The 24710-nt window shown below is 43.0% G+C and overlaps 1 protein-coding gene and 1 long non-coding RNA gene across 2 annotated transcripts; both read right to left on the bottom strand.

Moving 5' to 3' along the window:
- Nucleotides 1-902: 902 nt before the first annotated feature.
- LOC120651955 lies at nt 903-2138 on the bottom strand. The gene is made up of 2 exons (XR_005666395.1): nt 2016-2138; nt 903-1053 (listed from the first exon to the last, which is right to left on the bottom strand). It is a non-coding gene; the product is annotated as an uncharacterized LOC120651955 (long non-coding RNA).
- Nucleotides 2139-13898: 11760 nt separating this feature from the next.
- LOC120701555 (type II inositol polyphosphate 5-phosphatase 15-like) lies at nt 13899-23954 on the bottom strand. Its single transcript, XM_039985559.1, has 11 exons — nt 22948-23954; nt 19400-19652; nt 18496-19303; nt 18032-18153; nt 17850-17934; nt 16178-16343; nt 15995-16032; nt 15642-15891; nt 15089-15212; nt 14684-15014; nt 13899-14405 (listed from the first exon to the last, which is right to left on the bottom strand). Exons 1-11 carry the CDS (start codon nt 23846-23848, stop codon nt 14133-14135), a joined length of 3351 nt encoding a protein of 1116 aa, XP_039841493.1. The 5' UTR covers nt 23849-23954; the 3' UTR covers nt 13899-14132.
- Between the last annotated feature and the right edge of the window lie 756 nt (nt 23955-24710).

Raw genomic sequence — 24710 nt, 5'->3', positions numbered from 1 at the left:
ATCAAATTTGGTGAAAAAATAGGGATGTTGGATTATAAGAGCGGGTGATAGTGGGACCATGCGACCTATATGAGTCAAAATATTTGGAACTCATATTGTGCCATTTAGGCATTGCTCAAAAAAATCTAAAGCAAAACACACATATGATGAGTAAAAAAAAAGAACATCTATCATACATTTTTTATCATACATTTTTTTGAGTAATTTGTGAGCTCAGAGGAAGAGAAAAGAATACCTAAGAACAGTGGGCATGGCTTGCATCGGGAAAGTCAAAATAGTACCTCCTACCTTGAATTCTAAAAACAATGGAACAGAGGGTTCATGCTTTCCTCCATGTTCCTATGCTCACTGCTCTTAGCTAATCTAAACTTCCTTTTCAATTCACCTTGAAGTTCTTGCCTACGTGTGTATATGCAAGTCCTAGTTTTCTCAGCTAATACAATGTGCAAGCCAAAAGGAAGAGGAAGGAGGGCTTGAGAACAGTAGGAATGAGAGACATCAGGAAACACCAAATTTAATTTCCACGCCCCCATTGCTAGGAGGTAATCATCAAGCTTGACTTTCCTCGATATTCTCATTCCCAGTGCTCTTATACCATCTCTTTCTTCCTCTTTCTGACATGCCATAGGACTTCCTCATCTAAATATGTACATTTTTCTTTGAGGAATATATGCACTGGTTTGTTACCTTCATCACCAAATTAATCCCGGTAGCAAAAGGAAGAGGAAGGATGACCTATGAACAATAGGAATGGGAGGCATCAGGAATGTTTTAAGCCAAATATCCCTCTCCGATGCTAGAGAATAAATTAGGGCACAACATTCCATCATGTTCCCACTCCTAATGCTCTTAGGGCATCTCTTTCTTCCACTTCCATGCTCACAAATTTTGGGGCTGAGAAGTTCTTGCTGTGGAACACACCATTCCTCAGGTATATATATAGAGACCTTTTTTTGCTATCTGTATTGAAAGTTTGTAGATAATTAATGGACAAATGAAGTGCATGGCGCTCCACTAGGACTAGGACATTGGCACAGCAGTACTCCCTCTGTCCTGCAATGTAAGGCATTCTAGAGTTTTTAGGACAAAATATGCTTGTATAGAAAAGACTCCTACCCCTAATTATTAAACATTGGAGATGTGCTAATTAAACTAGCATGCCCTTTCTCATGCACCTTCCGTACATGTACCTCCCCCTATATGGTTGCATGTACATCTTTCTATTGAGAAAGACTCGAAAACGATGCACAATTAAAATAGCTGGGTCCACTCTCAACTCAGAATACCTTATATTTGAGGACAAATTTTATATCCCAGAATGCCTTACATTTAAGGACGGAAAGAGTAGATCCCAGTGTGTGGGGCTGTGTAAACTGAAGCAGTTGATAAATGTGGGACCTTCTAACCTGTACAGGCAATGGAAAATTGAAGAGCACATGCAGGAGGCCTAGATGGAGATATTCTGACTGTGCCATGCATATCTGCCAATTGAGCTAAGCAGTGAATTCACAAAAAGGAAATGGGTAGAAAATGAAAGAAGCCTTCAAGTGCATTTACTTGGATTCATAAGTTCAGATTTTTTAAATCAATCTCCTTTAAGAAAATGGATTGTCTACAATGTAAGAAAAAAATGAGATTTTTCTCAGCCAAGTTCAAGTAGTGGAGGCTTCAAACACTACACAACAAATCTAGACATAATCTATTTTTACTCCGGTTAGTAAAATACACAATGAAGGTCTCCTGCTTACTGTTCCATAAAGAAAAGATTGTTTTACTAATTGTTAAACTACCGATAATTCACCCTTGGAACTAGGAAAATGCCTAAATAGACATTTCTTGATTATGCATGCACAGATTCAACCTGAAGACACTCAGAACGTAGATGTCCGTTCATCGTGCATCGGACATAGCTGTGCTTCCATCTTTTCAAGGTGTCAGTTGTTGCTATGGATTCATCTGTTAAAGATTGGTTGCCGAGATATATTTTGATTTCCATGTTCATTCCTGCTAATTACCTGGAGAGTCTGTCCATCTGGTCGCTGTGCAGTGTCTTCTGCATCTCTGAACTTGGTAGGGAACTAGGGATGATCCATCATCATTTCCTTTGGAGAGGGGTTCTTTTGAAACTGCACAGTAATTTGCCTGCACAGAAATTTGAATTATGTCATTGTCATGCTTGTTTCTTGCTATATACCTAGGTGGCATTTGTCCATTTGGTTGTGGTGCCCTGTGCATGGACAAGCTGGGTATGAAACAGCTCGTTTGTTCGAAATAATTCAGCAGGAAAATTAGTGTTTGTGCTGCAAAGATGGTCTGGCTTCTACATATGCACAATAATGTTGCCATGTGCATGCGTCCCATCTTTGAATGGTCTTTATTTCCTCTGTCATTCGTAGTTATAGCAGAAAGATGGTCTCCCGCTCCATCACAATAGGTTTTATGAAATAATATTATTCAACTATTGTGCTATTACTGCAAGATTGTTTATTTACAATAGGTTTTGAAAATACACTACAGGTTTAGCAATTGCATCATTATGCTAGTGGAGTCCTCGCTTGTGCATGGACTAAAAATATATGCTTATACTAATTAAAGCCATAGTCTTAACCTTATGCGTGGCCTACACATGACCAATGATCTGTCTCTGCTATCATTCCAATTAGCACACCATCATTTTGCAAGCTCTTTTTACTGACTCTTCCTGTCTCAGCTTGAAGATGTTGTCCAATCCAATGCATGTGAGCTCTCGAATGTGAGAGAAATATATCTATTGCTCTCATCTCTTCATGCATTCCCATGATCCTATAATTCATAGTAAATTCCCTTCAGTGCCACTGGAAATTATATGGATTCCTTGAATACCAATTAAAATGGAGAAAAATCTTTATATGCCATTATTAGAATCAATACCGGTCCCTTATATGTCATTAAAATTAGGAATAAGTCCATTTTACCCCTGAATTTGTCATGGAGTCTGGATTACCCCCTGAACTACAATAACAGGAATTCAGGGTCCCTCAACTACTGAAACCGGGCAAATTACCCCCTGGCTGGTTTACAGGGTGGTTTCGCTGATGTGGCGCTGATGTGGCGGTGGGCCCCACATGTCAGTGCTCCCTCTTTCCTCTCTCCTCTCCTCTCTCCTGCTCTAGTTAGCCACCACTTACTCCCTTCCTCCGCCGCCGCCTCCCTTCGCCGCCCCTTCACCACGTCGGCTGCCGCTGCCACATGATGGTCGTCGGAGAGGAGCAGGGGAAGACATGGCCGGAGAGAAGCATGGGACGGTGCGGTGTTGTTGTGCGGCTCGCTAGCGGAGGGAGCAGTGGAGCACGACGATGCGCCCCTGCTCTGTCCCGCCGTAGTCCGCCGCGTGTCGTGCCTCCGCCCCGCACCTCCACGCCGTAGTGCCGCAGCCCACCGGGCTGCGCCTTCTCCTTCTCTCGGCTGCTCCCCACCGCGCCGATGGGCCTCCGCTGGCCTGGCCGTGGTGCAGCTCCACGGACCTGGGGGCCGCGCGCCTCTACCGTCCTGGCCCGCCGCCAAACCGAGACCGAGTGGAGGGCGCTGTCACGGCCACCGAGGCCCGAGCTCCAGGGGGAGGCGGACTACAGCAGGGAGGCCCGAGCTCCAGCGCGGCGGCGGCCAGCGCGGCGGGTGGAGGAGGCAGGAGGATCAGAGCGCAGCGGCCGATGGGGGAGCATGAGCGGAGGGAGAGAGAATGGCGGAGAAAGGGAGTGAGGCGCGGCGGCGGGAGATGCGTACAACGGCGGAGAGGTGGCAGCGGCATCCAGAGTAGAAGAGAAGAGAGGAGACATGTGGGGTCCACCACCACGTCAGCGAAACCACTCTAAAAACTAGCCAGGGGGACAATTTATCCGGTTTTAGTAGCTGAGGGACCCTGAATTTCCGGTATTGTAGTTCAGGGGTAATCCAGACTCTTGACAAGTTCAGGGGGTAAATTCCTTAAAATTATAACATCCCTTCGTTACCATCGGCTTAAATTATATTTTAATGACTGCATGGGCCCACATCTTTTACCGTCAACGGTTACATGGTCAAGGGCGCAGCATAGGCATGGCAGGCACGCATGCCTAGGACGACCCATAGGGAGCGCCGCGGCGAGGCGGCTAGCGGGGCCATGCAGAAGCGAGCGCTCGCTTCCGGTGCCGGCTAGGGTCGCGTTGCCGGCAGCGGGGGTCATGACTTCAACAACGGTGGCTCCAGCTTCAGCGAGAGCGGCACCATATAAGGCCAGTCTCAGTGGGGGTTTTATGAGCACAGTTATCTAGACTGAGTGCCAGATGAGTTTCATGATGATGAAACTCTTCTCACATCCCATAAAACTCAATCATTCTCTCTCCTTGCCATGTCAACAAACTTGATGATATTTAATGTCGTCAAACTCTGTATGAAACTTCCATTGAGACTGGCCTAAGGGATTATTCAAGGTCTGGTTTTATTGTTTGATTAGATAACTTCCTTGTTAATGGTCTGGCATTCTGAGTTCTGACATCGTGCTAGCCTCTCACATCTTCGCGACAAGAAGGAACAAATCACGTAGGCAAGCATTTAGTCGAGCTCAAGCATTGTGCAGGCGATCGAGAACCCGTCCCTGTGACAAGTGCAGGCGATCGAGAACCCATCCCTGTGACCAACGCTCTGCTCCACGGCACGCCACAATTTACGGCGGTGGCGCCACTTACCGTGGCTCACCTTGTACCTGCTCGTCCGGAGATATTGGCGGCGAGCGCGGCCGACGCCTCACGCCTACACAGAGGTTGAAGCACGAGGACGGAGAGATCGACGAGCCAATGTTGAGTAGCAGCAGGAACAGGAACCACCGGACCAGGTGGAGAGCAGAGCCAAGCTCTTAGCCCTTTGACGGCGAAAACGTGAGTGGGCCATATAGCAAGTGAGCGCAGCTTAACGGATTGTAACGGAAATGGTTGAAGGAAGCATAAATTCCAAATAGTGGTAGTGAAGGGAAATGAAGAATTTAGATGGTATTAAGAGGATGCGTATAATTTCTAGTGGCATCGATGGAATTTACTCTAATTCCAAATGGTGACAATGATCATGAAAAAACACTGAAAAAAATTGCACAACAGTGGTCTAAATACGTTGTAATTAAAACGTCACAAAAAAAATCAGCCCTAAACTCTATGTACTTGTACCGCAAAAAGAAAAACTCTATGTACTTGAAGGGACGGGGGTTGGAGTACCAAACTCTGCCAAAGAAAGTCGCAACGGAGAAAAAATAGAAAAGTTACTGTTCATCAGCATTTGCCTTTTCGAAAGGCATTTTTGCTTCCTAAAATAAACTGTATTTGAGGTTGAACTTTTGGATGATACATATTTATAATCATTAGATCAATTACCTAACGTAATTTTCACAAAATTTCCATGGCCAACACGTTTTGGAATGAGATGCTCTCGAATATAATGCTTGTATATGCCTGTATGTATCTCTCTATAGTTTTCTCTGCTAAGATAACCACGCAAGCTAAAAGGAAAAGGAAGGAGTGCATGGGAACAATAGGAATGAGAGGCATGAGGAAAAGCATCGCACCGAATTTCCACATTCGCACAGGAGGAAACCAGCGAGCTAGTCTTTCCTCAGATGTTCTCATTCCCACCTCTCTAATACAGTCTTCCTTTTCCTAGCTTGCCATCAGGGACTCCTCACTTCAATACGAGTTTGTTCTTATTCCTACTCCTACCGCTCTTAAGACCTCTCTTTCTTCCTCATCCTTGCTCAGTGCTCACAAATACTCATGGCGAGAGTTATTACCCTGCAACCCTCTATGTCCGAAGAGTTTGTATATATAGACATCAGCTGTGAAGGATGGATGCCATCAAATGCGGTGAAAAAATAGGACGTTGGATTATAACAGTGGGACCATGCGACCTATATCAGTCAATGATTGTGTGCCCTTGGCACCTACAATGTTAAGGAAAAGCACTTGAAAGAAGCCGACAGATCGTCCATGCAGAAAATGTTAATAACTTAAAAGTTGCCGTACCCAATTATTAGAATGCCTCTTATTTTTTCTGCTTTTTAAAAGGGGGATTGCTGGTTATGTAACATACGAACAAGAATTGCTCAAAATTTCAACAAAGGAATGAAAGGTTCAAACTTGGTATTAGCAAACACACATCAGTTTTTTTTCAGTCCAATTAGTACGCTCCATAAACATCAAAAAACAGTGAAGTTCATCTACAAAAGGCGGAGACTATTTCCTATTTCACAAACGGTGAAACCATACAAACAAATAAATAAGCTACGAAGATACACCCATTCTTTGACCTAGAAGACCGACACCATTGACTTCTCCTGGCCATGCAAGTAGAGAGATTTGAGTTCCAGGGGAAGCCCCGGTCATTCAAGACCAACAGGCGCGCCATAGTTTGAGCAAGCCAAGCTTGCCGAAGCACTCATGACACGCAGGTCATCAAGGCTACTCTAGACAGGAAAACAAAATTTACTAATGCTCACAGGCTCCTTGAAGTTAAACATTACACAGAAAGAAATTAAACTGGCATTTCACAACCAATCAAAACCATTGTTTATGTAGCTGTGTTTGTCAATTTGCCCCAGGCTCCAGCGCACTTCTCAGCATGCACATCATATCAACCATCAGGTACCAATCAAAGAGATCATCACGGTCTAGCTTGAACCAAAGTTTCCACCAAGGTGCAGTGAGCAATGCAAGGTCCTGAAGCCTAGATGCCGGATGGACCGATGGGGCACAGTGCCACAAATCCCAACACCTGCGGCACTTATATCCATATAATAGATTTTCATGTTGTATTATATTGTTGTGTCCCTACTCCAAGTTCGGTGATGCATAATCTAATACAACAGGTTGACCAGTTGCAGCGTTGTGCTAGTGGAATCTAGAAATTGTGCATGAATCAAAGAAACACTTAGACTAAACAAGTGAACTGCTAGCTAAGACATCATCTTAGCTTATGCATGGACAAAACGTGACAAAGAATTTGAATTGAAGCCACTCCAATTAACAAAGTTATTATCTTAAACTATCTGGATCTAGGCACACCTTGTCCCCACACTCACTACTCTGAAGCTCTTTGTGCTAACTTTTTCCCATCCCATCTCAACTTCAAGACCTCATTGTCCAAATCCTTTTCTAGAAAAAAGACCTCATTGTCCAAATTTGTGTATTCGTCTCTCTGTTTTTCTGCAAAGACCAATGGGAACGAGAGGCATCAGGAAACACCGCACCCAAGTTTCCACCTTCCCAAGAGGAAACCAGCAGTGAGCTGGTCTTTCCTTCATGTTCTCATTCCCATTGCTCTTACGCACTCTTTTCTTCCTTTTGCTGGATCGCCATCAGGCTCCTAATCTAAATACATGCATTGGAATATATCACCAAATCAATAACACGAGCAACGGAAAGAGGAAGGAGCACCTAAGAACCATAGGAATGAGAGGCATCAGGAATGCAAGAATGCAACATTCTCTAATGCTAGAAAACAAATTAGAACATTCTCATTCCTTCATGTTCCCATTCCTACTGCTCTTAGGACCTCTCTTTCTTCCTCTTCCCTGCTCACAAAGTCTCAAAGACTAAAGCTCTAATTGTGGAACCAATCATGCAGCAGGAGTGCATATATATATATATATATATATATATATATATATATATATATATATATATATATATATATATAGTGACCTTTGATGTACCTTACCCTGTGGACAAAGGAAGCACCAAATAAATAAGCAGGTGCACTATAGGACATTAGATATGGCAGTAGATGACTGTAGGGCCATGTAAACTATAGCAGTCTGAATGTGGGACCATGTGGCCTATGCTGGCAATGAAGAGCACAGGGAAGAAGCCTGGATGAAGATTTTCTAACTATGCCATATCTGAAATGTAAACATGATTAACCTACTGACCTGAGCCATGAACTCAAAAATAAAAAAGGAAAATGGGGAGAAATAGAGGCCTTCAGGTGGGAATTCTCTTGGATTTTTTATAAAAATTAACTTCTAGGTTCTATTTTCATGTTTTCTAATGGGTAACCTGCTCCTCCGTAAAGGAAAATTATTGCTGGTTATCAAAAACCTAGAATTGTTGATGTGCAACCAAAGTCAAATGCGTTGAATTGAAGCAATGAAAGGATTGCGTTCTGTACATAGGAACTTAAAGGACATCAGTTTTATTTTCATTCCAATATATACATTTGCAAGGAGCTCTTCTGCTTACATATTTTCGAAACTGGTTAAACTATAAAAACAGAACTAAAATCCCTTGAGACTTGGAAGATCAAAACACGTCGGCATGTCTTGGTCATGCATGTATTGAGCATGAAAGCCACTCTAGATTGTAGAGACCAGCTTTTTTGCGCGACCGTGCCTAAGCACGTATTTCATTAAGAGGAGGAAAAGAGAATACAACAGGTTCAAAGGAGCTTGCGATGGCGAGCTCCTTTAACCAAGTCAAGGTCCCAAGCGATTAAGCTATTACATGCAACAAATTTTGCGACCTTACGCTAAGAGCCTCTGGGAAAAACTTATGAAGATGCATGAAACCTGCATAAGTCCAAGCCTTGCCATCCTCAATTATCTTCAGTACCATAGCAATGCATTTACCTTAGCAGTGCATGTGTCTGCTCAAGGAATTAGTGTGATGGGATGCATTCATTAGTAGAAAGACAGAAACTAATAACTAAAACCCTTTGGAAGATCAGAACAGATCGACATAATTTTTTGGACCCAATATGGATGTTGGTATAAGAAAAAATTGGCTTAATTCAAAGAGTACAATATTGTAGCTTTATTTGGTTCTTACTTTGAGTTCTATAGGGCTAATTGCGTCATTTTATTTATTGTAGAAGTTCAGCAGATGGGAAGGGGTCCAGCCATTTGCTGTTGTATTATCACTCCATACTGATTTTCACCGTTTTTTAAATCAAAGGAAAATGTAATTGTCACTATTGTAACAATTCATAAGCTTTAAATAACTTCATAGGATGGTTGCTAACTACTGTTAGAAATTACCTGCATCATTCATTACATATTTGCCTTCTATTGAAAATGTGTAATAGTCAAAGCGGTGCTAGTTTCTTACATCATACAACTATCTCATAACTATGCATCTAGCTGTCATATTATTGATTCATGTGATGCACAGTAAACAGTTAATAGCTAATTGTTAAGTATACCAAGGCCTAGATATATAATTTTTGTTAGTTTTACTATTCTAATAGATTCCAATGTAAGAGCTACACCATCAATCATGTCAAACTCACAATGCCTTCCTTGAATGTTGTATGAACAAAGAGGAAGAGGAAAGATCACCAAAGAATGGTAGGCGTGGGAGGCATTAGGAAAGCTCAAAATAGTATCTTAACCTCCAGTTCCAAACATGGAACCGGAAAGCTTATGCTTTCTTGAATGTTCCGACGCCCATCACTCTTAAGTCCCCCCTATGATTCCTTTCCCTGGCTCATTGCTAAGATTATCTCATCATCCTCAAATGAGCATGCATTCCTTTGTTTTCTGTGGATGAAATAACAGTGTAAGAAAAAAAGGAGGAAGGAGTGCTCAAGAGTAATAGGAATGGGAGGTATTGGGAAAGCTCAAACCAAATTCTACCTCCATTGTTGGAGGAGAATACAAACAAGTTTAGCTTTCCTCCATGTTCCCATTCCCATTGCTCTCAGGCCATCTCATTCTTCCCTCTTCCTGGCTTACAACCAACATGATATTTTCCTTCTAAATATATTGCCTTTGTATCCTCTATTTATCCACCTAATGTTAATCTCGCAAGCCTTGAGGAAATGGAAGGAGAATCTAAGAGCCTTAGGAATAGGAGGCATCAGGAAAACATGAAACCAAATCTCCATATCCAATGTCAGACATGAATGGAGATTATGCTTTCCTTCATGTTCCTATCCCTAGTGTTCTTAGAAACTTCTCTTCCTTTTCCTGGCTCACCTTCTAGGCCCCAACTGGAACTTCAACCAATTCTACTCGGCTCTAGAACACACACATATATAGAGCTATAAACCTCCCTTCAGTGTTGCACCTAGTCTAGTGGTAATTAAACTCACCATGTGCATCAATTGTGATCCACCGTAGGACATAGCAGTTGATGATAGTGGGACCATGCATGGTACATGTAGCATTAGCATATAGTACATGCAAGAAATATTGGCTGTAACCTTTGTATTCGCATGTCTCTTCTCTGATGTCTAACATGGAACTTGATTTTGACAGGCTTGAGGTAGAAAGCCCAACCCATGTATATAGTATAAGGGCATCCATAGTGTATAAGGGTGGGGTGGACCTTAAGGTGGGACCCATGGGTGATAAGGTCTCCCAGCCTTATGTTTAAGGTCTCACGTTGCCTCTAAGGTGGGACCCATGTTTAATTAAAAAAATCCTATCAACTCCATCCACTCGTCCTTTCTCTGAGAATCTCCACCACTGCTGCCTCGGATTGGTCCTCATGTGCTTTCTGTGACTTGTTTATTCCTTGAGGTCGGGTCTCAAGCTTATGGTCGGGTTCTAACTTTTTTGACCTTAGGGCCTCCTTAAGACCTGCTGTTGTTATGTATGAGGTCGCCTGTAAGGGCTTAAGACCCCCTCTATTTCCCACACTATTGATGCCCTAAATTCCCTAGGAAATAAACTACTTGCAGAAAAGAATAATTTCTACAAGTAATCTAAGACATTAAATGATATTACAAAGCGGTGATTTTGAAAAATCAATTGATGTCTTAGGTCACTTTTATAAATGATTCTTCTCACTTATTTTACAAAAACAATGGTTATATCTTCGTCACTGTGTCCAATCCATAGCGCTGGACGGCTTCATAGGAACCCACATCGAATTCAGTCTTGAGAGTGTGCTTCTTCGGCTCCGTTTAGCTCGATGGAGCCAAGCAACTGTGAAACTGGAAGGCCTGTGCATAGCTCAAGGTGAAGCTCTTCATGTGGCTTGTTTTGCGGCGACAACTCTGGACGGATGATCGCCGGATTAGAGCCACATCAATTGCTTGCTCAGTGAATAGGAGCCTGAAATATATTTGACCATCTGTTCGCAAGCTGCTCGTACTCAAAGCAAGTCTGGTTCAGAATCCTGGGACATGCCAACTTGCAGATACCGTCGGCGGCTGCCCAGATCATTGACTGATGGTACCAGCTTCACCTTGGTGGAGAGTGGAGACAAACAGCACAAGCAGGGACTCGATTCCTAGCAGGAGACAATTCATTTCTATCTAATACAAAGATACGCAGCTCACTTGCATATTCCCAAAAAACAAAATGGTGATCTTTCATAAGACAAGAAAAAATACACGACTGCGGATTCAAAGGAGCACTTCTGCTTGCTACTCCAGTTATTTGAAGAGTGTTAAAAGTATCAAGAACTATTTTCATCATTGCTCTTGTGGAACTTTGAAGATCAGAATAAAAAAAATAGAAGACATTTTCTTGCAGGTCTTGAACTTAGTCAACCTTGTTGTGCTGCATTTGTGGATTTACCATGTTGGGTCATCAATTGTTGCAAGACATTTTCTTGCAGGTCTTGAATTTAGTCAACCTTGCTGCTGCACTTGCGACCATGTTGGGTCATCCGTTCTTGCAAGACATTTTCTTGCAAGGCATCGGTAAAAAGAAGAGTAAATTGCACACATCGTACAACAACTTGGCAGGCGAGTGCAAATTGGTCCTACAACTTGTAAAATGCTCAATTTAGTACAATAACTTGATAGCTGGGTGTAGATTGAGCCAACAACTTAGAAAATACTTAATTTAGTGCAATAACTTGGTAAATTGGTGCATTCAAAGTCCAAACATTACACGAAAATATATTTTCTAACATCACGTCACAATAAAGAGTATATTCATGTCGGAACGTATTATTTGATCGTAGATTTTTTGTGTCGCAATGGACGCCAATAATTTTCTTCTCAGAATAAATTAATTATGGTTTTATTAAAAATAATATATTATTTAACCACCATTACAACAGCAACATATTAAGCAAAGTAGATGAACGCTAATAATTCTTAAATTTTATAAATGGAAATTATTGATGGTGATCCGGTTGTTGCTTTTCAACTATGTACAATGTTTTATTAGTTCAAATGCAAATAAATTTTAGAATTACACCATTAGCATCACTCAAACACTGAAGTCGGTAAGAGAGACACTGAAACCTTAGGTTTCTTCTGCGCTTCTCCTCATGTATTCAACAATGCTCATGTTTGTTTTGGTTTATTTAGCTCATTTTTCCTTTCTAATGAATATATGAGGCTTTAAAAATATATGAACCAAGCTCCTAAAAGGTATTAATAGTTTGTATCAATGTATTGGCTTTTTTAGTTTAACAGTGCATATAATCAAACATATCGAAAACGACGGTGAGGGTGTTTTTTTAATATTTAATATCAATTTAAATAGTTTTAATTAAAATTAAATCACTATACAAAAATAATTAATTTAAAGACATAATATTAATTTCTAAACAGTGAGGGTTTTTATCCTGGACAAATACATTGTCACGTAGGCGCAGCACAAAAAATTAATGGTCAAATAATATTTAATAATTTGTCCTAACATAAATATACTCTTTATTGAGACATTGTGTTAGTTACATTGCCGTGTAATATTTGGACTGTGAATGCACCTATTTTCCAAGTTATTGCATTAAATTAGGCATTTTACAAGTTGTTGGACCGATCTGCACCCACCTATCAAGTTATTGCACTAAATTGAGCATTTTACAGGTTGTTGGACCAATTTGCACCTGCCCGACAAGTTGTTGTATGGTGGGTGCGATTTACTCTAAAAAGAATACATCTTCTTGCAGTTCATCAGTTCGACCATTTGTATTGCTTTGAATGATCTGTATTTCATGGTTGTCGGGGTCAATTACCTCGGGTACCTTTTTGACTAATTTTTCTATAACTCAGATGGTGCACAGAAGTTTCGAGTATTTTTGCTACAAATTTCATATGTTGCATCCCTCTAAGAGCAAAATTTGTTAACTCGGTCTGAATTCTGAAACCGTATGAGATGTGAACTCATGCTTTTTCTCTATGTTTGTGCAAAGGCCATATCTTCACATTCCGGATGGTGTATTACAATTTTAGTTGCATATTCTTAATGTAGCAATCTTAATCTCTGTTTTCTCATGTGTGCGCAGGTCGCATTCCTCATTAGAAAGCATATCATTTGTCATCCAGGCGTTAACACGTCCAAAGATAAAAAAACAATTAAATTAGGTCTCCAGGGAACTAAAACCATTGTACAAATCTGAATCTGATATATTTTCACAAATTTTATAGAAACTGGCGTAATATAGTAGCGCTTGCATCCGTCAATGTCACTGCACTTGGGGCAGCTTGGACGGGTTAAAAGATGAATATTCTAATCTATTCTCTTGGTTGGATCTGCTATAGTATATTTCTTGGTTGAATCTGAATCTAATTTAGTCACCTCAACGTCGTCCAATCAAAACCATTTCTTTTTTTAGAGTTAAATCAAAACCATTTCTAGCTTCTCAAACTCTTGGACCCCCCAATCTCCAGGGCACTCTTCTCCCGGTCCCGTTGTTCCGAGGTCAGGAGTTTTGGAAGCGATACGGAGCTACTGGAGGTTGAAGATGAAGGAAAGTCTGTTCCTTCTAGCAGCCGATGCCGACCGGCTTGAGGGTTAAAATTTGGTCACCGATATAGATCTCTCTACGTGTGTGTTCTCACGTCGGACATTTGGCTCTCGAAGCTTTTGGTACACAAGTTTTTAAGGACTATTTCAGGAAAAGCAGCTAATGCAGATATCTCGTACTTGCCCCCTTTTCTCCCTATCTCCCACAGCATGAAGCCGCCTCTGCACACCATGCTCATTTCAGACCGAGTAGTTCAGAAAACAACGGCTCTGCAGTTTGTTTCGCCGTACTTGCTCATAACTTATTCTTTTCCAAAAATACAATTTCTATGCAACACTCAATTTATATGCACAATAAGATTTGTTTTCCTACACTCAATTTCTATGCACACTTGAATGAAAAGAAAAATCAGCTATGCATCATCACACGACAGGTAGTTCTGAACTCTCTGATCCAGAAACTAAACTAGCTTCACAACCATGCTCAACCAAAGAATCGATCCGCAAAGTTATAACCTCTTGACGGAAATGCGTCCCTGCGGCTACGGTGCTGTACATGTATCTTGTGATCTCTCACGGCTGTCGAGTACACTCCAGTCACCATCACCATCACCAGCAGCGTCGCATCCTTTTCTTGGCCAGCTCCAGGACTACTCCCTGAAGTGCTCGTAAGATAGTCCTGACTTCGTAGTTGCCCATGTTGCAATGTCACTTCCACTGATTGTCCTGGAAAAATTACTCCAACTGCTGGAGAAACCTGCAGTGAAAGTGTGCCTTTTCAGTTCTCATATCATTAAGCTCATGGCATCGAACAAACATTAATTGGAAAACAAATAAAAACTCGGCCAGCTCAATTACCACTTCAGCAATAATATGCTAGACATGTCATTGAAAGCCTTGATATAATAAGACTTGCAGATTGACGTTCAGTTACTTAATCTTACCACCATCTTAGTTGAGCATAGCTAAATCTTTGAAAAAAAACAAGCTACCATACTTTCTGTTGTGTCTAGTAGAGACAAAGCAGTAACCTACCTTCAGCCAAGAAGGGAAACCTGAAAAAGGTGTGCCAGACGAGTTTGGTGTCTGACCAATGATCTCAAAACAAGCCAACTCTTTTGTACTTCTGTTTTGAAGTTTCACAACAGAAAGGTTTTGATCTTGCAGAATGATATCGTTAGTGCTAATATTTACTTCAGGGAAAGCCTCCAAGCCTTGAAGCAAGTACAGCACTTTCTTATTTGAAGTCATTATTTCCCCATATTTCTGCCTCAGTGTTTGCTTGTCAACATGAGCAACATCTAAATTAAACACACATTTTACAGGTTTGTGATCACTGTCTGTTGCTTCCATGCAAGAGTCGTACCTACAAAAAAAAAAGACAAATTAATTGACAGCATGTATGTAACAGCATTATATACTGTGACATAATCAACTTACATTGATATGGAACCAACCACAGGACATTCCAAAGAACACTCAATATTCGAACTAGCCCTGCTGTCTCGATATAGAATTCTATCGCACCAGGCTGGAATGCGCTTTTTCTCACTACTATCATACCCTGTAAGGAAAAAAAAGTGAAGAGCCTAAAAAGAAGAGCCTCAGAAGATCTAGGACCAATGTTCTTATGGCGTCGCCTAGGCGACAAGGCGCTCCCCTATTTTGGCCTGCCTAGGCGCTTTAGCCCGCCTAGGCGTCGCCTTAGCCCACCTAGGCGGCTAGGCGGTGGTGACTCGCCACAACTCGCCTTAATGCCGTAAGAACATTGTCTAGGACTATTATCAGCTAATTTGCATCTAGGGACTCCCTACTTACATATTATTGAAATGCATAGCTCATGCTAATGTTGTTAAAGCCCATAATACTAGAGGCCCATATGGCCTACCTCCACTAGTGGAGATCTCATCTTCTCAATCCTCCAAGGTTAGTAACAATTGTAATTAACCCACTACAGTAACTATGATTTCAAAGAGATAGTTTTATATTATACCTGATAAGCCTGCTATGTGTTTGTCAAATTTGTAAGTAGGGGGGTACTTGAATTCTCCTTCACGTAACCCCTGGAAGACTCTCCCATATCTCATTTCTGCCCGTAACTGATCATTCTCTCTCAGCCGGTCAAATCGTCTCCGGGAAACCAAGCCCATTGCCTCATCATAAGAAATATCAGAAAGCCGATAATTGAAGTCACCAAGAAACACAATCATGTCTGTATCTGACAACTCGGGGAGTCTTGATCCCTGTCATCACAACATGATACCCTGTTTACAATCACACAATATGGGTCCTGCAAAGTAATAACTCTATCTACTAACAAAATAATGAAGATGACTAACAGCATACATTTTCTCCTCGAAGAGGCTGAGCAGCAGAACCAGAAACTGTGAAAACAAAGTGTATACAAGATACAATATTAATTTCAATAATAATTGCTTAATGTGATTCGCAAAGGTTGCACAATACCTTTACAAATTTGAAAGGCCATAAGCTAATGCAGAGAAGTTAATGAGAAGAATGCATAAACACCTGATGTTGTCAATAATCCATTGGAAGGGGAAGAAAATGTCATTGATCTGAATACATGGTCGAAGTCTTCATTCCGTCTGCTCACAGCCTCCATATGTGCAGCAAAATGACAATTTATAAAGCAAATGCTTCTATCATGTATTCTCATTCTCAATCCTACTGCTCCCTGAAATAATCAGATGCATCAAAGATAAGTAAACTATAAACTAACCCATTGATAGTGCAAGAAAACCTATTCTATGTTGTAACAAGGTGGTTAAAAATGATTTATTTGCGTTTCAATTAAAACTATCGTCCTAACATAAAGAGTTATAGTCACATGTTAATGCAGGGGAATTCTCAGTGTATCAAAAGTAGGCGTGCTTTCCCTGAAAATGCACAAAGCACAACTCAGTAGACAAGATACAGAACACGATATACCGCATTGATTATTTATTTTTTATAAATAGGGGCATTTCCAGTGGAAACTCAAATATAACCTCTGTTTCAAAAGGATGCACCAAGGCATTTTCATTTTCCACCTAGACTACTTTAAGGCATTGATCTATGTATGAAAGTGGGATAATTGGAGATGGAGAAAGATGAACTATAGTCATGGAACTCATGGAATGCATGATCTTAATGTCAAATTATTTGTTTTAACGAGCCTGATTGGTTTGGTGCTAAAATTTGCCTTGCCAAAATAGGGCAGGCCAAAATATTGGCAAGATGTTTTTTGCCAAAATCTTGACAAGTACTTTGTGAGGTGGACTACTTCTTTGGATTCTAACCAAATGAGTGCCAAAATTTTGGCAAGGCAAATTTTGGCACCAAACCAATCAGCCTCAACATGCCCAATTTTCTCCACTAACATGGCATTGCTCTAAGCACCTGGAAATACAATTGCCTAGCTAGACATAGGCACTACTAGGTGGACTGTACCGCCTTGCCTAGCATCTATAAACCTGCAATAACACAGCTTGAAACATCGAACTGTTGGATAAAGGATCAATGTATAAGAATAAAAAATGTATTGGGACACTAACATCATGTTATCCATCATATGATATGATGGTCCTCCCAAGTCCCAAGTCTGATCCATTTATCCCTTGGAAACTTGTATGAGCTCGCCATATTATGCACCACATGGCGCCAACCCCAATAAATTACACTTGGTTAATTTACAAGCCTCTTGAGTAAAATGATAACCATTGCAATTACTAAAATTGTGATGCTACCTACATACCCCAAAAAGCAACAAAAAATATTTTCTCCCCTCCACCAGAAAGGTTCTTTAACAAAATTCAGGCATGCAGCTGAGCAGCAACCACAAATATCTTGAATTATTCAAACTTTGGAAAGTTACTTTAAGAAAACATTTGTCAAGAAACAAGTAAACAAAAAATGCCTGAAAATGGAATACATGAAAGAGGATTCATATTAACATATTGTTTCGTAGACCTCAGATTTTAAAAAACAAGAAACAAATTAGATCATATAGCATTAGCTGAGTCACTAAAAGTAACTTTTGCAGAACGATTGCTTATTGAAATGGTTACTTGAATGTATAAGCACATTTAATTGTTACCTTTACTTGTAAACAGTACTCCTAGGATATTTAATACCAACGATTTATTTTATTTTTTATTCTTTTTGTGTGTGGGGGGGGGGATTAATAAAATAACATGAGCACCTTGTTGCCGATTGCTCGCCCTAATCCACATGCCACTGCCGCATTGTCAATATCTCCAATAAACTGCTTAAGATTTATTCTGACCCTGAAGAAAGAAGAAATTGAACAGTTTCAGGAAGAAAAAAAGAGATTACAGTCGGATACTCAGATCAAGGAAAAAGGACAGGTCCTAAACAGATTACCATACAGCAATGATTAATCCAGCCATCTGCCTCGAACCAACACGCACAAAGGAGTGGCCCTTCAAAATCTGGCCAATTACATCCAACCACCACTCTCCATTTGGACTACCCTCTAGCCCTACCTAAAGGTATTAGAAATGATACAAGGAACTTAGCATTACAAATAGTAAATACGTTAGGCAATTTATTTTGTTAAAAAAATGTATGTTTATCAACATTCTGGAAAATGTTAACAAGGGATGAGTTCCTAAACAGGTAATAATCAAACATCCCCTTTCCAATTGCCTTGTGTCACAGAGAATTTGGGAAACTCTACATAAAATTGAAAAGCTAGACCAGTACATAGGATATATGTTCAGATTATGTTTTATGACGGTTAGCATAAATATCTTCATATGATTAGCAGAAATAATGATTATTTAATAAATAAGAAAAAGCTAAGTTTCTGAATATGACATGTATACCGTTTCTTTGGCAGCAGACATTGCAAGAAAACCAGCACCCATGTCCACCTCCTGCAATCCAACTACAACCACCCCAACCTCTGGTGTTGGGAGTTTGAGCCAAGCTCTTAAAGATTCATAGGATGCCTTTTCTTGCCCAACATTCCAAGAACCTACTAATACTTTCATATACTCAAAACTTTTGTATGACACATCTTTCTCAATCAACTCTGAAAGCAAAATGCTGTCAAGAGGCCCGGGGGATGACAAATTCCATCCGCGGATTCCCCCATGACCAGCCAATGTAAAGATATATGAACCTCCAACAGCTATACTCAGAATTGGACTATTATGTGCAATCCATCCGCCTAACAAGTTGCCTTCAAGGTCCAACAGCTGGATGTTACCATCCATGTAACCCACCCATAATCTTGTTCTGAAGTTGCAAATACATTGAACAGATGATGAGTGATACATGAACTCTCGCAAACGATTACCACTGCCATCCCATTGGGCAAGAGAGCCATTCGCAGATCCTGTCCAGATCATCCCATCTGCCGACATTGTAAATGCTTCTATTCTTCGAGTGTCGTCTCCAAAACCTGCTTTAACAGCAACTCTCCGGACTGCATCAGCTGCTCCCAAAAAAGCATTTCGTGATCTCTGCAAGAAACCAACAGGACTACGAGTTTTCTCTTTCCTTGGAGAGGAGAATAAGGTTTGCTTTGTTTCATAGCTATATGGATCCTGAGAAGATAAGATGTCAAAACGGGTATCAACTTGGCCGTCAATATTGAACACTTTTAGAAGCTCCTTTGTGTGAGAATCCCTGCATAGAAAAATACATAAAAGTATTTTACAAATATAAAATAGCTGGGCTAATGTCAACCAAATGCAACAAGATAAATGAACACATGAAGTGTACCAGAGTGCAAATGAGAGGTAACCAGCACTCCATACTTTTGATCTAGAATTGTCAGACAATAGAAGTTTTACATCTACGGCAGGCAAGGGACAGGCCCCTCCATCACTGACCATGTCTCTAAGGTCAATGGATGATCTTTCAACTAAAAAGGAGGTCTTACGCTTTTCTTCTCTCTGTGAAACGAGTGACTTCTCAATCGCTTCTCCATACCATACTTTGATTACTCCCCCTTCCGACCCAGACCACAAATCACCTATAAAACAAGCAATAAAAATCAGTATTGCATGAGTTCATATGGTTTTGTCAAAGAGATAAGTTTAAGTTTAACTGCAGGAAACACTACTCCCTCCATTCAATAATAGTAGCACGAGTACACTATGCACACAGACCAAGCAGCACAAGATTTATGTAATTAATGAAGTTAGACTATTCCAAACCCCAAACTAAATTATATATTTGAAACAAACATCTTACACATCATCAAGAGCTGTAGCTAGGGAGATGAAAAAATTGGCAGCTCTACTCATGATTGCCTGAATGGATACACTGTCCGATAAAGGAGCATTGGAATGCAACCTGTATGAGTAAAATGTGAGCATTGGCTCTGCTCATCATGGCAATGGTATCCTGGATCAGAGCCAATTGACAATGCAGCAGCAAGGGGGCATGTCAGCCAGCCACGAATACAAACTGAGAATTGGGACAGTTTTTCTCCACAGCAGGGACCACGCCCAAATTTCATTACTTGAAAAGGCAATGAAGAATTGAGACAGTGGCATTTCACATTGCAACAAACTGCATTTGGGCTCAAACACCATAGAGCACGACCCACGTCAATCTCATACAGTCATACTTCACCATCTTTCTCACTGAGGACTGCATCGCAAACCTATACGAGCAAAGGTTGTGCCAATTGCCAAATGGAACAGGACAGAGAACAAGCCTCTGGTTGATTAAGAAGCACAATAGATGAAGTGAGAGGCTCACCAAAGAGGAGAGACATAGACTTGTGGTGCTAGTGGATGACAATAGCTTACCACCGACAGATAGAGGCAGAGATGCTAACAAACTATATGTTCAGAGATGACGATCAATGTTGAGAAGTAGCAACAGAAGGGAGGGGATGGTTCTTGTCAGTCTAGAAGCAAGCAATGTTCTTAAGGCGTTAAGGCGAGGCACGGCGAGCGACCCCGTCGGCATGGCGAGGCGACGCCTAGGCGGACGCCTAGGCGAGCTAGGCGACGCCTTATAGCAGCAGGATGTAGGGAGAAAAAGAAAAAAGAGAAGGAGAAGGGAGAAAAGGAAAAAGAATAAGAGAAAGGAGACAACTTGGCCCAGCCCACTAAAAGCCCGAGCACCACCCCACATCCCCAACAGGCCTGACCTAGCTCCCCTCTCCCGAACACTCTCAAACTTGCCCACCCTTTGCTCGCGAGTCACTGCCGGCGCGCGGCGGCTGCCTTCCGCTCCTCTCCCTCCTCGCCCTCGCCCTCTCCCTCCTTCTCCCTCCCTCACCGGAGCTAGCAGGAAGCTTCCCCCTCCTCTCCCTCTCCCTTCTCCCTCCCTCAAGTTCTCCAGGTGAGCCGCTGCCTGCTGGATCCGCGCCAGCCGCCAGAGCTAGCAGGGAAGCCTTCCCTTCCTCTCCCTTCTCCCTCCCTTCCTCACGCTCTCCAGATGGCTGCTGTCCGTCGGATCGACGCTAGAGCTAGCAGGAAGCTGTTTCTCCTCTTCCTCCCCCTTCTCCCTCCCTCCCTCTCTCACTTTGCTGCTGTTATGGTAAGGCGACCATGGACACCTCATCCCGGTCGCTCCTTCCCCTTACTCTTCCTCTCTTCTGGCTGGGCGTCGGCGACGCCTTGGCCTCCCTGAGCGCCTTGACGCCTTGGCGTCGCCTAGGCGACGCCTAGGCGACGCCTTAAGAACCATGGAAGCAAGGGAGAAGGAATGCATGAGAACTAGAAAAGAACTTAGGAAAGGATTATATTGAAGGTTTTCACAGATCTCAAGAAAACTATTTATCCCAAAACGTTAAACTGGAAAAAATATGAGGATGACATGACCGGGAGAACTTTTGGTGCCATTAAAGTGGACCAAGAATATTTGGTGGCACGGTGCTATAGTAAAGACCTTTGAGTGCTATAGTACAACATTTCCTGAATTAAAAAATTATAAGACACCAACACTTCAACCACATGAAGTGATTAGAAGTCCTTTTGTCTTATAGAGTGGTGCTTAAAATGTAAATTGTAGAAAGGTGGAAAGCAATCGGGAAAAGCCACACACTGTTGGATGGGTGACTGGGGGTGTCTAGGGGATTGACTTTAATATATATAGCCAACATGGCTTGGTGTACAATGCACAACAGGTACATGGCTATACAATTCCTAATATAAATAACTGACGTTCAAATTACTTGTTATTGCTATAATTCAATTCTGATAACAAGCAGCTAAATATATGTACTGAATGACAGAGACTTAGACCACCCCCTCTAGCCACTCCGACCCTAAAACCCAGGTGTTAGAGTGGGGGAGAGGGGGGCTTTATCACTGGACCAACATTCCCCCTACGGCGAGCGAGCCGCGCCGCGCCTGTGGCTGCTGGCTGCTGGTCTCAGCGAACCCCGCAGGGGAAATCGCGCAGCGGAAGAAATGCGTGGCCGGTTGGTTTCGAACCCGGGACCTGGCTCTGATACCAACTTAGACCACCCCCTCTAGCCACTCCGACCCTAAAACCCAAGTGTTAGAGTGGGGGAGAGGGGGGGCTTTATCACTGGACCAACACAGAGACCACAATAATGAAGTGAACCAAGCTCAGCTGTAGGGTCGAGATGTGGCTGTCCATCCCAACCACCCAGGTTCAAGTCTTCTTAAACTCAAATTTGAGTACCTATTTCTTCTTCTTAATGAAAAAACACCTAGTTCCCCCAAGGTTGGATCTCGTTTTATAGAGACCACAACATGATCTAGATAGTTTGCAATGCTTGTTCACATTTCAGTTGATGAATCATACATCCCCGGTGATAGTAGGCATTTGCTTATTCAAAGGTCAATTCATCATTTGGTAAATCCAGTAACAGTGTACTTAACCTAACAATAAGCCATAATATTTCATCACACCATTAAAATAAAAAGGCAGCATATGGTACTGCAAACGGGAAGGTAAATGTAACAGAATGCCGGCAACTGCTAAGAAGTAAGACAAAAGACTGGTCTGGAGAAAGATCGAGGAACTGAGTATAGCCAGAGCGGAAAAAATAGAGCTCTTTCGTGGTTATAGCTCCACAACACCAGTGAGGAAGATTTATTTTCAATATGTGGAACTATTTTCTATGTGTACGTTGAACCAATTATACTTGTGCATTATGTTTTCTTACAGTAAGACAGACCCTCTGGTGAAGGAGAAACAATTCTCATCCTAAAGATGCAAAGCCAAGTAGCCAAAATGTCCACGATCCTCCTATAATCACGATAACTAGAGCTATATCTGAGTGTTGCAAAACAGTACTGATCGCCAGAAAATGGAGTCTATAAGTCAAGGAGTACTACCGTAGGGAGAGACGGTCAACGCGAAGACCGGTCCACTGTGCGCCTCCCACGCGAGGCACTCCCCCACGTTCGGCCCAGGGTCCGCGGTCCACCCCATGATCCGTCCATCCTCGTGGCCGCTCCACACCACGCCGCGGCCGGGATCCGCCTCGAGGCAGAGCGCCGCAGGCGTCCTGCGCGACTCCCGGAAGGGCGCGGCCGCCTCGTCGCCCCAGCGCTGCCGGGCCGGCGGCGTGCGGAAGGCGTCCGCGAGGTCCCACACCCTGACCCCGGCCTCGCCCGCGGCCCACAGGCGGGGGCCGCCGCCGCAGGGCGCGTGGTCGCGGCAGCAGGCGAGCGCGCGGAGCGCCGCGCGGACCTGCGACTCCCTGGGCGGGCGCGGGCGCAGCTCGAGCGGGGGCGGGTGGTCGGCGCGCAGCGCGGCGCGCGCGGGCGGGCGGTGCGCGCGGGAGGCCGGGGCGGCGGCGAACTCCGGGAGGGAGCCCGCGTGGTGCGGCCCCGGGGGCGGGGGCCAGACGGCGGCGGCGGAGCGGGAGGGCGCGGCGGGGTAGGCGGGGAGGGAGTAGCTGGGGTGGAGGAGATGCGGCGGCTGCGGCTGCGGCTGCGGCTGTGGGTGGTGCGACGGCGGCGGCACGCGGCGGCGCGGGGAATCGGAGAATGAACCGGAGGCCGAGGCGGGGGCGGGGGCGGGGGTGGAGGCGGGAGGGAGAGAGGCGGATCGGTGGGGCGCGGGGGTAGCAGCGGGGCGAGGCGAGGCGGAGGGGATGGGGGCGGGGGCAGCGGAAGGGGAGGAGACGGAGGCGGAGAGGAAGAAGTCGTCGGGGAGGTCGTCCCACGACGAGGAGGCGGCGGCGGGGGACGGGGAAGCGAAGGGGTTGGTGGCGCCGCCGGGATCCGCCATTGGGGAGATCGGAGGGAGAGGGACAAGGAGAAGGGCCGCAGCACCAGCAAAGCAAGGCCGTGTGCGTGCGGGTAGCAGCGGAGGAGACGCAGGCGGAGGCCGGCGTGAATGCGTCAATGCCGACACCGCGTTCGGCACGCTGGAGTTGGAACGGGTGCGAGACAAAAATATTGTTGGCATGACTGGAGTTAGAGCAGGTGGTTGTAGTGGTGTGAGAGAAAATTATTGGATTTTTTTCTAGTGCACACAAGTCGAGAAAAAAATCTCGCATGCATAGAGTGTAAAATAAAATCCATTTGTAAATTTTTTTTAGAGATTAGTATAATTTTTCGCGACGAATCTAATGACGGTAATTAATTGATAATTGGCTATAGTGATGCTACAGTAACTATCTTCTAATCACGCGGTCAAAGACCTCATTAGATTCTTCGGGGTTCCTAGCACAGGAGTTCTGGAGTTGGTTTTGTAAACTGACTTTATTTAATACTGTAATTAGCGGTCAAAGTTTTCTAGTACTCCCTAGCGCAGGGAACCAAACAGGGCCCATGTCCTGCGCTGGTCGGCGATCAAATCATTTGTAAAAAAATTCTTCGATGCATGAAGTACTAAATAAAGTTTATTTGTAAAAAACTTTTTACAGATTTTGCGAGCCGAATCTAATGAGTCTAATTAATACATGATTAGATACAGTAATGTTATAGTAACCATGCTTTAATTATTCTCCAATTATGCGGTCAAAGGCCTCATTAGCTACAGTACTGCTACAGTAATCATGATTGTGTAGGTGATTTTGTAATTAGACTTCATTTAATACTTCTAATTAGTAGTTAAAATTGTAAAAAGTTTTGTGAAAACTTTCTCA

The sequence above is a fragment of the Panicum virgatum genome, chromosome 1K (assembly GCF_016808335.1).
Source record: "Panicum virgatum strain AP13 chromosome 1K, P.virgatum_v5, whole genome shotgun sequence".
Classification (NCBI taxonomy): Eukaryota; Viridiplantae; Streptophyta; class Magnoliopsida; order Poales; family Poaceae; genus Panicum; species Panicum virgatum.
This window is presented reverse-complemented; position numbering and strand designations above follow the sequence as displayed.